The sequence below is a fragment of the Delphinus delphis genome, chromosome 9 (genome assembly GCF_949987515.2).
Source record: "Delphinus delphis chromosome 9, mDelDel1.2, whole genome shotgun sequence".
Taxonomy (NCBI): Eukaryota; Metazoa; Chordata; class Mammalia; order Artiodactyla; family Delphinidae; genus Delphinus; species Delphinus delphis.
Window position 1 is genome coordinate 92,736,409 of NC_082691.1, and position 15,238 is coordinate 92,751,646.

A 15,238-nucleotide genomic window follows, 5' to 3' on the forward strand; every position below is an offset into this window, starting at 1 on the left:
GGGGTCTCTTTTTTGCAGGCTGCAGGTTCATAGTTCCCATTGTTTTTGGTGTCTGCCTCCAGTGCATGAGGCTGGTTCACTGGCTTGTGTAGGCTTCCTGGTGGAGGGGACTGGTGCCTGTGTTCTGGTGGGTGGGGCTGGATCTTGTCTTTCTGGTGGGCAGGGCTGCATCCGGTGGTGTGTTTTGGGGTGTCTGAGAACTTAGTATGATTTTAGGCATTCTCTCTGCTAATGGGTGGGGTTGTGTTCCTGTCTTGCTAGTTGATTGGCATGGGGCATCTAGCACTGGAGATTGCTGGCCGTTGGGTGGAGCTGGGTCTTAGCATTGAGATGGAGGTCTCTGGGAGAGCTCTCGCTGATTGACATTACATGGGGCCAGAAGGACTCTGGTGATCCAGAGTCCTGAACTTGGCTTTGCCACCTCAAAGGCTGAGGTCTGACACCCAGCCAGAGCACCACGACCCTGTCAGCCACAGAGCAGTGAGTGTGGCAGTCTCCATTATGAAGTCAGATTATGAGGGTCTACAATAGCCATTCAGCTAGAACAGGCTGACTTGGTAGCAATTTGTCTACGAGGTTGTCTCCAGCAGCCGGTGGCTAAAAGAGTAGGTCTCCGCATGTGCTGCCAGAATGTTAAACGTTTGTATAGCAGTGTTCACTGGGTTCAGTCATGGATTTGGTACAGATCGTCTCAAGAACACCTTACCCTTGTAAGGCTGTGTGCTTGAATCAGCTCCTAAGCCTGAGGGTCTACAAGCTGCAGGAAGACGAGACCACCCGGGGCAGCCTGCAAGCCATGATTCTTGCCACGAACCCTGCTGCTGCCATCGTGGAATCCAGCTTCCCCCGCTGTTGCTGGAAGAAGGCAGGAATGGCTGCCCCAAGATGGCAGACATGTTGGCACCATGCCTGATTTCACTTTTTACATTTAAAACTTTGATTCATTAGATATTTATCCTTCTGTAAGGTGTGAAATACAATTTTATTCTTGTCTCAGATTTGTGTCCTACATCTTTCCCCATCTTGCTCACTGTGCTCCAGCCACTCTGACCTTTTGGCCAATTCACCAAGTTCACTCCCTACACAGTCTTTTTGCAGTTGCTTTTCTTTTTTTGTGATATTCTGCCTTTGGATCTTCCCAAGACATTCTAGTCTTAAACGTGTCTTCCTCAGAGAGGAATAACATAAAAAGTACTACCATGACATTGAACTGTCTTGAAATCTACCTATTTATGTTAATTCTGTTTGTCTCTGCTATTGTCAATTATGTTTTTCCTATTGCTTAATTCCACAAGGCAGCCATTTTAAGCTTATTGGTAAATTCATTTTGGGTAAAATGGGAGACAGGGATTTGGGGACAATCCTGCTGCTCTGCCTCTAGGATAGAACATTAATGGAAAGGCATTAAAGGATCAGATTGATTTGCCCTTTTTCTATAAATACACTTCTCCATAGGTGCAAGATTACCACACCCTGGATTGAACATTAATCTTCAACATGAGATTTGAGAGTTTGTGAAATTATCAGAATTGAAGATGTTTTAGATACTAATTATTCATAAAAAGGTATGAGTAGCTTGATCTCACAGGATATTTTATATATAACAAAAACTGAATGACTGATCTTACAGCATTACAGTTAGATAGCATGAATATCTTACACATTTTAGGTAATCTAATATTTTAGACAAAGATATTCTGACTTTGCATTGAACAAGAATTGACTTTGACCTATTCCCAGCCTCTTCGAAGGCCCTCACTCCTCCAAAAAAGTATTTAGGATTTTTGTATGAGCAATTGAGAACTGCGAGGGAACATCATACCATCGATTCCAACACCATCTTTATACAAATAGGGAAAGTAATAGGAGGGCAAAAAACCGGAACCCATTCAGAATTCATCTATGACATCATACTGACTCAAAGAGTCATCAGTAGGTGTTAACATTGTTAATCCGGTTAATTGAATTAACAGAAGGTGTGGAAGGCGAGCCCTTAGATTTGTTTTCCATTAAATGGATTAAAATGGATGGTAATCCTCATTCTTTTAAAGGTGAATTTCAATTAGTTTATTACAGGTGTGACTATGAGGCCTTCCCAATTAAGGCTCCTCTCCTACCGGAAATGGGTCATTTAGCATTCCACTTTCAAGAGAGTACGTCCCATAAAATACCATCAAACTCTGTTGAGAAGAGTCTTTTTTTAAAAATTAATTTAAACAGTTTAGACTTTATGAACGAGCCCATGTTCATTTGCGTGTTCAATTTCCCAACTGCAAAACGTTACTGAGCATTTTACGACCGTGTCACACAATCCTCCCTGCAGCTGGGCGAGAAAAACAGGAGTCGGTTTAGGAACGGGAGGCCTGTGGGAGTCAACGTCGCGCTTTGCGCAGGGAAGCCGCAGGGCGAGTTCGGCTGGAGTTAGCCATTTCCTTTCTTCCCCCGATACTTCGGACTGCGGGGGTGCTGGCCGGGCATACACCGAGGCTGGTCCCTGCGTCCCTCTACCCTTTCCCCGCATCCGCCTTGACTAACCAGCTGACAACCCCAACTCTCTGAAAGCGAGAGCGGGAGGCGACCGGCGCCATAGCCAGATCCGTCCCAGGCACATCTCCGACGCTCGCCTTTGGGCGAGCCCCAAACGCGCCTCTGGCTTCCAGGTGCGAATAGGAAGCTTCTCCGGAAACCCCAGACCCCTCCCCTTTAGGAAGGGCGCAGACGGCGTCTCTGTTTCCAAGGAAACCGGTCTTGCCATGACGTCACTTCCGCTGACCTGTCTGGACTCCAGGCTGTTGGGAGGAAAAGAGGAAAACTGAGCCACAGCCACGACAGTGGATGTGAGCGTCTCCTGTCTGCGCATGCGCCCGCTCAGCGGCCTGCTTCTATTTATGTGGGGGATCCAACATGGCGGCCGCAACGATCCTGGCGATGGCGGTGGAGCCCATCAGAACATAGTGGCGGGGAAGGGGGGACAGTCCGCACTCACGGTGGCGTCGGCGGCGACGGCTGAGGGTGGTGGAGGGAAGAAAAGCGACGGAGAGCAAAAGGAAGGGCAGGCAGGCAAACAACTCGGCGTAGAACCGAGCGCCGGCTCGAGCGAAGGCAGAGGGCCAGAACAGTGGGGATGGCGGAGCCACGCAGAGTAGCGTTTATTAGCCTGTCACCGGTGAGGCGGCGCGAGGCCGAGTTCCCGGGGGCCGAACGCGAGCCCGACTACCCTCGCGAGCCCCCCCGACTGGAGCCGCAGCCGTACCGCGAGCCGGCCCGGGCGGAGCAGTCGGCCCCGCGGGAGGTTGCCCCCCGGTCGGACGCGCAGCCCCCGCCGCGGGAGAAGCCGCTCCCCCAGCGCGAGGTCAGCCGCGCCGAGCCGCCCATGTCGCTGCAGCGCGAGCCCCCTAGGCCCGAGCCGCCGCCGCCGCCGCCGCTCCCGCAGTTGCACTTGCAGCCGCCTCCGCCGCGGGAGTCGGCTTCCCGGGCCGAGCCGCAGCAGAGGCCGTCGAAGGAGACAGTGCGCCTGGAGCTGGTGCTCAAGGATCCCACCGACGAGAGCTGCGTGGAGTTCAGCTACCCGGAGCTGTTGCTGTGCGGAGAACAACGGGTACAGAAGATCCCTCCCTCATCCCCTAGACCCCGGGAGCCTCAGGACCCGTCCGCCTCCCCCAGTGGTTTGCCCCTTCCGAAGCCCACCTTGCGTGTCTCGGGTTGCCCCAGAGGGTGGCTGGAGGGGGCAGGGGCCGAGCGGGTGGACGGGCGGTTGGTGCTGCTTTCCTCTGGTCCCCAGTGTTGGCCGAGGCTCCCACCCGGCTCCACTAACCCCCCCCTCGCCACCGCCATCGTACGCCCGCTCCAAACGCTGTTCCAAGCCGGCTTCCCTCTGCACCTTTCGAAACCTCAGGTTTCCTCTCGGCTTCCCACAAAAAATCTGGGGGCCCTGCACGTTGCGTTGTTGGGTTTTGCTTGCGGAGCTCCAGTTGGGGGACACGCCCCCCAGTCTGAAGCAGAGAGATTGTGTAACCTCTCCAGTATCATCCTTACCTTCATCGCTGTTGTGCTGGGTGCTGAGATGTGCTTCTGAGCGTGGGGTATTTATCTTAATTGAAAGGGGATTTAAAAGTAATCTAAACATTTTCAGAGTAAGGATTCCACTTTAGGATTGGAGGTTACGTGGGTTAGTTATCTGGTTCCTTATTTTTCTCTCTCGTGTTGATATTGGTAAACCTTTTTAGCTTTGTTTTCTCTAGTGTTCATACAATAATTGAATGGGAGGGTGTCTCGTATTTGGTGCCTACCATCATATCCTTGTTTGAGTACATATCATTAGTTTATTGGTCCTACTTGGAGGATATTGCACTTGGCCATTGTAATTTTTGAAGAGTGATGAAAAAAAACTTAGCTTTGAATTTCTAAAAACTTTATTGAAAATATATAGGTATGCCTTTGGTGGAACTGGTGAACAATGGAGATAGGAGAGAGGTTCGTTGATAACTAATTTTTATTGTTGGTTCGTGATGTTCAGAAGTAAACTAGAAAGGGAAATGGTAGAGTAACAATAATAAGAGAACAGTTTCCTCTGTTGTTTAGAGACTATGCTCTTTATTAGGTTTTGCTTTAGCACAGGTCTAATGGACTCCAGAAGTCACTTGTTTTATTTTCATCTTCAATTATCTTTATAGTTGAAATGAATACCTTAGTTTAAAAATATCATACTAAACAACGTCACTAGATTTTGTTTATTGTAAGGCCAACTAATCTTTTGATCATTATTTACAAATACTGCTGTGTGGTCAAACCAAAATGAATTGTTAAGGATAGAGATCATTTTGGTCATTTCCACATAACATTTTGTGCTTTAGATTCACTTTAGTGCCCCTGTCATTTATAAAGTGATGCCATTTTTTTCCCCAAAAGATTTTTGCAAATACTGGATTGGAGCATTTTTCAAAAAATTGTACTATGTTTGCTCTTCTAATCTATGTAAACTTGCAGTTTTACTTCCTAATCTACATCATAAGTTACAGGTGATTATATTTGGGAAAAATACATAGTAATGGCTAACATTTACTGATTTCTTACAATGTGCTAGACACAGTTCTAAGCGTAGTACATGGCTTGTGGAATTTAGTCCAGTAGAGCTCCATGAGACAGACACATTTATCCACATTTTGCAAATAAGGAGGCTGGTGTACAAAGTGCTCATATGTGTCTTATTAATACTTTTTTCCATGCTAGTACCAATTCTTAGTAAAGCAGAATTCTTACAATTAACTCATATAGTTTAAATTTAGAAAGTCCTGCCAAAATGAACTGAAATAAGAGTTATAGTAGATATACAAAGACCTCTGTTATGACCCTCTTTATGCTGTAATATTGATACTATGATAAACTAATAATAGATACGTATCTTTTAATTATAAGTATAAAGTTAATTTTGATACCCTATCGTATTAACTTGATAATATCAGAATTAATAGTTTCATGTAATAGGAGAAAGGTGAATAATTCAGTTTAATTTTTCTGTTTACACTATCAATTTGGGGTATTTTAGTCCAGATTTCTTGTACATTCAGCCATATATCATTTGTCATATTCCACTGAACCAAAAAATCCATTGCTTATACAGTGTACCTTTGCAACAAAGACTTGCCAGATTTTCCTATGGTTACTCCCAGTGAACATATTTATTGCATAAGAAAGTGTAGAAAACACCTTTCTAAATGAAGTTGTCACATTTCCATGAAAGGAAATCCTAGGAAGAGAAACCATCAAAAAGCGAAATGTAAGCAATAGAATTGATCTGCAAAGTGGTGATTCCCAAATTTGCCCTCAGGAGGAGTCCAGTTTATTTTTAGTGATGTTGTAATATTTTCAAAATAGTTTTAATTTTAAGTTATTGTAATTGAACGACGTACTATGTAGCAGGGTTAGAGTAGAAAGGGGAGGAAAAGAGATCTTGTAAAATTAAAAGAAGAAAAGTTTCTAAGATTTTGAAATAGCCATCTATCACCCAATAAGATTTTACTTGATAGGTGTTAAGTATAAAAAAATCTGTTACATGTGAATACCGTCTGTACTAGGGTGAATTTAAATCATCCCCCTTTGTAAATACGAAATGAACAGTAAAACCCCAATTAACCTAATGCAGTTAGAAATTTTTCTAAACTTCTTATTAATACGGAAAAACAATTAAATGAGCGTGTGTTGGCAAAATATGGAAAACAAAACCTCGTCTAGGTTGTCAGGACACAGGTTAGCTAAACCCTTAACCTTGTTATCTATAGAGTATTGATCCTTGATTGAGGCTGAGACATTGCAATCATCTCTATCCTGAAAGATTAATTTGTTCACCATTTCTGGCTAAGGGGAATTGATACACAAGAAATTCTTTTTTAACTCTTAGTAAACCAGAAAATCACTTAACCAGAAAACATCTTCCTATAAACATGGTTAATTGAACATTCAGTATAAAAAGAAAATAAATGATTATAGTGTTAATGTGATTATATTGTTACCAGAGAATTCTATGATATTCCATTGCTTGTCACACTGCATGTTTCGGATAACATATACGAAAGCTCTCCTGAAAATGACGTTAATGAGTTAACATCAAGAGACAGAATCATTGGGTCACTTTTGCCTGTGGGTGGTTGGTAATTTTGATATTTACTAATTGTCAGATCTTTTCACCTGAAAAACGTAAAGCTTACTTAGAGCCTTGATTGTGGATAAGCGTTACTTCTTAACTGTGAAAGAAAGGTGACTCAGTTTTCTTAAGTTTATTTTTATAAACTAGCAAGGGTAAATAAGAGATTTACTTTTGCTGCCTATATAAAGTCTACATAAAATAGTTCAGAATGGTGTATAAGGTGATTCTTATTAAAAATATATATTCGTGTATTTATATTTGCACATATAAAATGGGTCAGACCAGTAGTAAGACCTAGTATTTGGATTTCATAGTGACATGAAGGAAACTGTTTATAATGGCAAGCAAGTCATGGTGGTTGTTTACTCTGCTTAACTTTAGTCTCAAGTTAAGGCTATGCCCTGAATATGCCTAGTACTTCTTATTTCATCACCAGTCTATTTCTGCTAGTTCGTTTCCTTTCAGGTCATATTTATATTTTCCATTGGTAACTCCTATTGGAATAAAAGATTCTATAAATATATTACTTATTATAATAGATAATTTAAAAAATTGATTCAAAAATTCCTTTAAGCTTTAAGATGTATCCTTTAATTCTAATGCCCTAGGTATGATGAATTGTTTTGTATTCATTATGTCCATATTTTTCTGTCATATTTTTAGATTAATCATGTCTCAGACTTAATAGCCAGGATCATGTATCTCAGTTTCAAACTGCAAATCTTCATCCCTTCTGCATTTTTTCTTGCCCTTCAGGGCAAATCTGTATCTAATATTTCAGCTGTGATATATTTTCATTTTTAATTACTGCTTGAAGATGCTACATCAGTAATAGCATCTAGCCTTTTTTTTAAATGGACTTCTTAGTTGTTCATAATTAGATGAAAATAGCATTTTTATCCACATGTAGCTCCTCGTTTTGGGTTTTTTGTATATTGAAATATATATATGTGTGTGTGTATATATGTATATCTATGAAATGTGTCTGTGAAAATAGTGAAGGATGTGATGTATCTTTTTGTTTGTTTTGGTCAATAGATGGCAAATGTGGGATCCTAGCTCTGTGTCTGTGTTTGTTTTTTTTAATTTATTTTTTATAAATGTATTTATTTTATTTATTTATTTTTGACTGCGTTGGGTCTTCGTTGCAGCGCGCGGTCTTTCTCTAGTTGTGGCGAGCAGGGGCTACTCTTCATTGCGGTGCGTGGGCTTCTCATTGCGGTGGCTTCTCTTGTTGTAGAGCATGGGCTCTAGGTGCATGGGCTTCAGTAGTTGTGGCACACAGGCTCAGTAGTTGTGGCTCGCGGGCTCTAGAGCGCAGGCTCAGGAGTTATGGCGCACGGGCTTAGTTGCTCCACGGCATGTGGGATCTCCCCGGACCAGGGCTTGAACCCGTGTCCCCTGCATTGGCAGGTGGATTCTTAACCACTTTGCCACCAGGGGAGCCTTGTTTGTGTGTGTTTTAAACCATGCATTATAGTAGATTTTCACTCTCCTTGCTAGAAAGAAGCTATGATAATATAATCTGTTTGTAGCAATTGAACTTTTGTGCTTCGTTTACAAGTCGTATGTATTTTCTGAATGGATTTTCATTGACAGGATGTAGGTGATACAGAGGTGGTCAATGCTAGGCCTCAGCAAAAAGCTGTAGCAGCTACAGATACTCCAGTGCTAACTCAGGGCAGATGATTAAATGTTGATTGTAATAACCTAGATTCCAATAACCTTTTAGAAGCATTGTCTGACCAAAGTGGTTAATCTTTGTTGGGAAGATCTCAAACTAGAGTTATAGGTGGGATTTTCATGTTTACCTAATTTTCTTGGGTTCTTTGGCCTTTTTATTTTTGATGGGGTAACCATAGATCATTTTGTGGGTGAAGACAGTTTGAATTGTTGAGTTCTTAACCACCAAAAAACTTTAGAATGTGTAAGAGTTCATTAAAACTGCAAATATTTTTGCTATAAACCAACATTTCATTCTATTTCCTTTTTTTTTTACTGTTGAATTTTTTGTTTTCTAATTTTAAAAAAATTTAGTTTTTTAAATGAAGTGTAGTTGATTTACAGTGTTGTATTAGTTTCCTTTTTAGTGACTTTTTTATTAAAAATTTTTTTTTCAATTTATTTATTTATTTTTGGCTGTGTTGGGTCTTCGTTGCTGCACGCGGGCTTTCTCTAGTTGCGGCGAGTGGGGACTGCTCTTTGTTGCGGTGTGCAGGCTTCTCATTGCAGTGGCTTCTCTTGTTGCAGAGCACGGGATCTAGGCGTGGGGGCTTCAGTAGTTGTGGCACGCAGGCTCAGTAGTTGTGGCTCACGGGCTCTAGAGCACAGGCTCAGTAATTGTGGCGCACGGGCTTAGTTGCTCCGCAGCATGTGGAATCTTCCCGGATCAGGGCTCGAACCCATGTCGCTTGCATTGGCAGGTGGATTCTTAACCACTGTGCCACCAGGGAAGTCCCTTTTTAGTTACTTTTTTTTTTTGTGGTACGTGCGCCTCTCACTGCCGTGGCCTCTCCCGTTGCGGAGCACAGGCTCCGGATGCGCAGGCCCAGCGGCCATGGCTCACGGGCCCAGCCGCTCCGCAGCACGTGGGGTCCTCCCGGACCGGGGCACAAACCCGCGTCCCCTGCATCGGCAGGCGGACTCTCAACCACTGCGCCACCAGGGAAGCCCTTTAGTTACTTTTTAATGCTTCTAACTTTGTTAATATTTGGAAAAATTGACTCATGTTTTAAATTTAGATATATTCAATTCTGGTTGAAGTAATACTAATATTTCTATTTCTTTTACCATTCACTTTGAAGCAGAAGAAGCCCATTTACATGGAAGACCCGTTCAATGATGATCATCAAGAGAGGCAAGAAGTGGAAATGTTGGCTAAGAAGTTTGAAATGAAATATGTAAGTATAATAAACTTTTCACATAGGTAATTTTATCCTGTTGGCCTATTTTTTTTTTCTGTGACAGTTTGGGAGGGCTGATAGCATCCATTGCTCACATTATCTTGTTCTAACAGATTGAACCCCAATAAATGGTTAGCTGGTCCTATAAAGATTCTGATAGGTTTGTGATGGCTGTAATAGTAGCTGTCATTTATTGTACTCCTTCTAGAGTTCAGGCAGTTTGCTTATCATCAATATCTCCAATCCTTATAACAGCACTCCAAGGTAAGTAATATGGACCACATTTTACAGATGAAGGAACAGGCTCTGAGCTTAAGGTTGAATAACTGATCCAAGGTCACACAATGGCAAGAATGAGGCTGCATGTCCAGGTCTGTCTAGCTCTAATCCTTTGCTCTTTCCACTGCCATTGAGAACACTTTTAATTCCTTTGGTGTAGTAGTTCTCAAGCCTTCCTGCCTCTTAAGAGTTTAAGAGAATGCATGTGTGTACTTCTAGGCCACTGGGTTCAGGATCAATCAGAAGCAGCATGAAATTTCTTTATAAGTATCTTGTCTACCTTAAAATTCATGTGCATTTTATATTCTTTGCCACAGTAGATTGGTGTTTGTTTTAATATAAAAATAAATTAGAATTACCTGATTGTAAAGTTGCTTAATGTTATTCTCAATTTTTCTAGTATAATTGACTTTGTTGGAAGATTCCCCCCTATCCCCTCCCCATTTTTATCTTATGGCTTTAACTACCCTTTGTCTCTGCTAAAACATGACCCAGGAGAAGCAAGACCTTACCCTTTGTGGTTCCCCTGTGAGCATTGAAAAGTATCTCACAGAGATAGGATATTAGCTCACACTAGCTCTGTCATTCATGTTATCTTCAAAATGCAGCTACGGTCTTGGTGGACACTTGTTGGCTCTTTGCGGTAGTGAAGAAACAGTTTGGGGGATGGAGAAAATACATGAGAATATTTTGAAATGTGGGTCAGGTTCTAGGCCATACTTTGCCAGCTACTAGTTGTGTCCATTGGTGAGGTTATTTAACCTCTTTGGGCCATAGTTTTCTTATCTGTAAATTGAGATGTTCAGGTTTTTCACAGCCCCTTGTGGCTCTGTATTCTGTGGCTGTATAATATCTTTAGGGGTGGACTAATGGGTGTTTCCATGGAAGAAATAGCCAAAGTTGTTACATTTGTAGTGTTAATTATAATACAGTGTTCTCAGATTATAAATCCTGAAATAACTGTCTAAACTTTTTATACAGATTAATACATTGGTTAAATTTAATGTTTTAACCAGGTAGTACATTTACATGGTTCAAATTCAAAAATGAAAAAAAATATAGAGTGAAAAATCTTCCTTTTATTCTACTGTCCACCCACCTTATTTCACTTCCTAGAGGCAAGTAATATTCTTGGGTGTCCTTCCAGAGATATTTTATGTGTATCTCTCTATATACATTATTCCTCCCCCTACCCCGCACCCCTTTTTACACATGTTACAGAATGCATTACATGGTTCTGCTCTTTGCTTTTTTCATTTACTATATCTTGGAGATTTTTTTCATATCAGGACAAAGAGAGCTTTCTCTCTCTCATTTTTAAGGCTACATGGTATTCCACTGTATGGACATATCACCGTTTATTTAACTAGTCCCGACATAATTTCAGTTGTTTCCAAAAATTTACCCTTCTAATAGTACTGCAGTAAATTACTTAGTAGCATGCCATTTCATACATTTTCAAGTTTATCTTCAGACCAGATTCCTAGAAGGGGAATTTTTAGGTCAAAAGATTTATGCATTTATAGTTTTGGTATATACAGTATTATCAAATTACCAGTTTCTACTCCCTCCAACACTATATTAGAGTGCCTTTTTTCCCCATGGGTTATAACACCAAGGATTAGATTGCCCTTTGCAAGTGGAAAATTCCTAGCATATCCTGTAAGTAATGTACCTCACGGTTAGCATTAAATCTTATTGGGAAGCTTTTGGATAGTTCTTGGCATAGAAAAACCAATGTTCTGAAGAAGTTGGTTGATGTGTAAAGTTGTTTCAAATAACTAGGATATATACAAGCACTGTCATTGTGCAGGGATAAAATGTTATTCTTGTTATAATCCAAATTAATGGGCTGTATTTCTTCTCTAGATTTTTATTTTGGCTACTGACTCTCTTATTTCCATTCTAAGTAGAGATTTAAAATGTCCTACCTCATGAAGGCTTTATGTGCATAAACCGAAAAGCATGCCATGAATATTATATTCATGAATGTTAAATATGCATATTATAACAAATTATTTGGAACGTTTTAAGAAAATCATCAGGCTAAAAGTGACCTGGGAGAAGATATCTTGCCAGCTCTAGGCTCTAGGCTTCACAAAAGATCACTCTTAAACAACAAAGATTTTTATTGGTGTTCAGGCATATCATATAGAGACATCTATATGTATATTTATACATATATGTTGTATATTTATTTATACAAATGCTATATATATATTTCTTAAGTAAAAGAAAATCTTTTAGATATTTGCAAAATATTAACCCACCAAAGTTAGATTTCTCTTTTTGCAGATGACAAAAAGATGACTTAGTTCTTTGAGGTTTATAAAACACAGATAAAACTTGTATCCCTAGCTACCTTTTCTTCTTACTTTTTTCCCTTCATCGTATAACTTAGATGTCCTTGTCATTATTTCTTTTTTTTTAATTTTATTTACATTTTATTTATTTTTTGGCTGCGTTGGGTCTTCATTGCTGCGTGCGGGTGAGCAGGGGCTACTCTTCATTGTGGTGCACAGGCTTCTCATTGCGGTGGCTTCTCTTGTTGCCGAGCATGGGCTCTAGGCTCACAGGCTTCAGTAGTTGTGGCACGCGGGCTCTAGAGCACAGGCTCCATAGTTGTGGCGCACGGGCTTAGTTGCTCCATGGCATGTGGGATCTTCCTGGAACAGGGCTCGAACCCGTGTCCCCTGCATTGGCAGGCAGATTCTTAACCACTGTGCCACCAGGGAAGCCCCCCTTGTCATTATTTCTGAAAATCGCTTAAGGTTACTTCTAGCCCTTTGTTTCTTGGAACGAGAGATGGAGTTATTTGTTAAGTTTTGTGTATAAATAATAAAACATTTGAGCATTTTTGTTGGACATACAAAGAGACATGGTATTTGCCGCCTCCTGGAGAAACTTTCAAAATCATTGGGAAGACAAAACATACATATGACACACAAATTCAGGGCCAAGCAGTGGCCTATGGAAATGAATGACTCTCCTTTGGGGACCTGAAAGTGAGTAGAAGTCCCATTCTTGAAATTGGAAGGAATTTTGGAGACTTGAATGGATACTTTCAACCTCCTTTCTACCCTTTGTAGGCTAGCAATGGATGAGATGCACCAGCAGCAATATATTGTAGTGGAAGGAGCCCAGGATTATGAGCTAATGCAGCTAGATTCTGATCCTCTCTTTGCCATAACTAGCTAGGTGACCTTAGTGAAGGCTCTTGGTTTTTTTATGCTTTAGTATGTGTGAGGGGAAAATAAGGTCTGCTTAGTCAACTTTATACCACAAGGGTTTTGTCGAAATAAGATGAAAAATAGATTATTAGTGTTTGAAATATTTAAAGTGCTATCTAAATGTGAAATGCTGTTCAGTCACTTAAATATATCATTCTTTTTTTTCTTTTCTGAAAAATAATTTATTTAAAGAGGTAGCAAGTAACTGATTAATTCTGCAAAAGAATAGACATTAAAACACCTAATATTTTTCTCTCCCTTCCAGGCAGCCAGGTGTGTGTGTGTGTGTGTGTGTGTGTGTGTGTGTGTGTGTGTGTGTGTGTGTGTGTGTTTATGTTTTTTTTTTAATTAATTAATTTATTTTTGACTGTGTTGGGTCTCTGTTGCTGCACGTGGCCTTTCTCTAGTTGTGGTGATCGGGGGCTAGTCTTCATTGCGGTGCAGGGGCTTCTCGTTGCCATGGCTTCTCTTGTGGAGCGTGGGCTCTAAGCGTGTGGGCTTCAGTAGTTGTGGCACGTGGGCTCAGTAGTTGTGGCTCATGGGCTCTAGAGTGCAGGCTCAGTAGTTGTGGCTCATGGGCTTTGTTGCTCTGCGGCATGTGGGATCTTCCTGGACCAGGACTTGAACCCATGTTCCCTGCATTGGCAGGTGGCTTCTTAACCACTGAGCCACCAGCGAAGCCCGGGCAGATATATTAACCAGGCCTCTTGATTATCCCAAGGGCTAGACCAATGCAGTGAATTACTTCATTGCATAAAACAGAAATTAAAACATATCATTCTTGTAGAGAATTGCTTTTATTCTGTACCTGTCATAAATTCTTTTTATGTAAACATCTATGTGGTTTTAACCTCTTTTAATTGATGACTCCACTGATTTTGATCTTTTAGTTCAGGCATTCTATTCCAAGTAGCCTTTATTTTTCATCCTCCAGTCACTTTTTACATATTCTTAACTATTGTGGTCTTCTTAAAGACTACAACAGATTATTTGGAGCCCTTTAAGAAAATCCTCAGCTGGGACTTCCGTGGTGGTACAGTGGTTAGGAATCCACCTGCCAATGCAGGGGACATGGGTTCGAGCCCTGATCTGGGAAGATCCCACATGCTGTGGAGCAACTAAGCCCGCGTGCCACAACTACTGAAGCCCACGTGCCTAGAGCCCGTGCTCCACAACAAGAGAAGCCACTGCAATGAGAAACCCGTGCACCACAATGAAGAGTAGCCCCTGCTCGCCACAACTAGAGAAAGCCTGTGCGCAGCAGTGAAGACCCAACGCAGCCAAAAAAAAAAGAAAATCATCAGCCAGAAGTCGCCTGGGAGAAGAGACCTTGTCCAATCCTAGGCTCTCACAAAAGATCACTGTTAAGCAACAAATGAAGATATTTACTGACCTATTGTTTACTGTCCTTTAGTTACGTTAGTGCCTGAAATTCAGGAGTAGCAAATTCAGATGTCCCCAGTTTCCCCTGATTAATCAGTGAAGCAAGCCAGATGGACAATAAAGGTGGGGGATTGTTCCAAACAGGGGACAGTGCGTGCTCTAAAGGGGACATTGCTACTCAGTTCCAGCCTGTGTTACTTTGTAGGAATTTGGGCTTAGGGTTGCCAGATCTTTCCATTTCTCAAAAGAAGGCTGAAATCTGGATTTTACTCTGTTATCTCTTACTTTTTTTTTTTTAAATAAATTTATTTATTTATTTTTGGCTGCATTGGGTCTTTGTTGCTGCGCGCGGGCTTTCTCTAGTTGCGGCGAGCGGGGGCTACTCTTCGTTGCGGTGCATGGGCTTCTCTTGTTGCGGAGCATGGGCTCTAGGCTCACGGGCTTCAGTAGTTGTGGCTCATGGACTCTGGAGCACAGGCTCAGTAGTTGTGGCACACGGGCTTAGTTGCTCTGTGGCATGTGGGATCTTCCCAGACCAGGGCTCAAACCCGTGTCCCCTGCATTAGCAGGTGGATTCTTAACCACTGCACCACCAGGGAAATCTGATTATATCTTACTTTTAAATGTGGGCTTCTAACTAAAACACCTACTGGGCCAAACAAAATGTCCCTCTGTGGGTCAGATTCGGCTCTCAAGCTTTTGTTTGAGACCTTTGTGTACTTGCTTCACTATTTTTTTCCTAATATATTTAAGTCATCAGTTCATCTACTTTTACATTCTGCCCTTTCTTGTCTGTGAGC

General features: G+C 41.7%; 1 protein-coding gene across 2 annotated transcripts in view; it reads left to right on the forward strand.

The window, feature by feature from the left end:
- Window positions 1-2,923: 2,923 nt before the first annotated feature.
- The window catches only part of UBN2 (ubinuclein 2), a 67,507-nt gene continuing 55,192 nt past the window's right edge, over window positions 2,924-15,238 (forward strand). The window contains exons 1-2 of one of the 2 annotated variants that reach the window (XM_060020971.1): window positions 2,924-3,598; window positions 9,448-9,543. In XM_060020971.1, coding sequence (XP_059876954.1) covers window positions 3,125-3,598; window positions 9,448-9,543 — 570 coding nt within the window. In that variant the 5' untranslated portion in view covers window positions 2,924-3,124. The remainder of the gene's footprint in view (window positions 3,599-9,447; window positions 9,544-15,238) is intronic. The other variant, XM_060020972.1, reaches the window with a different exon arrangement.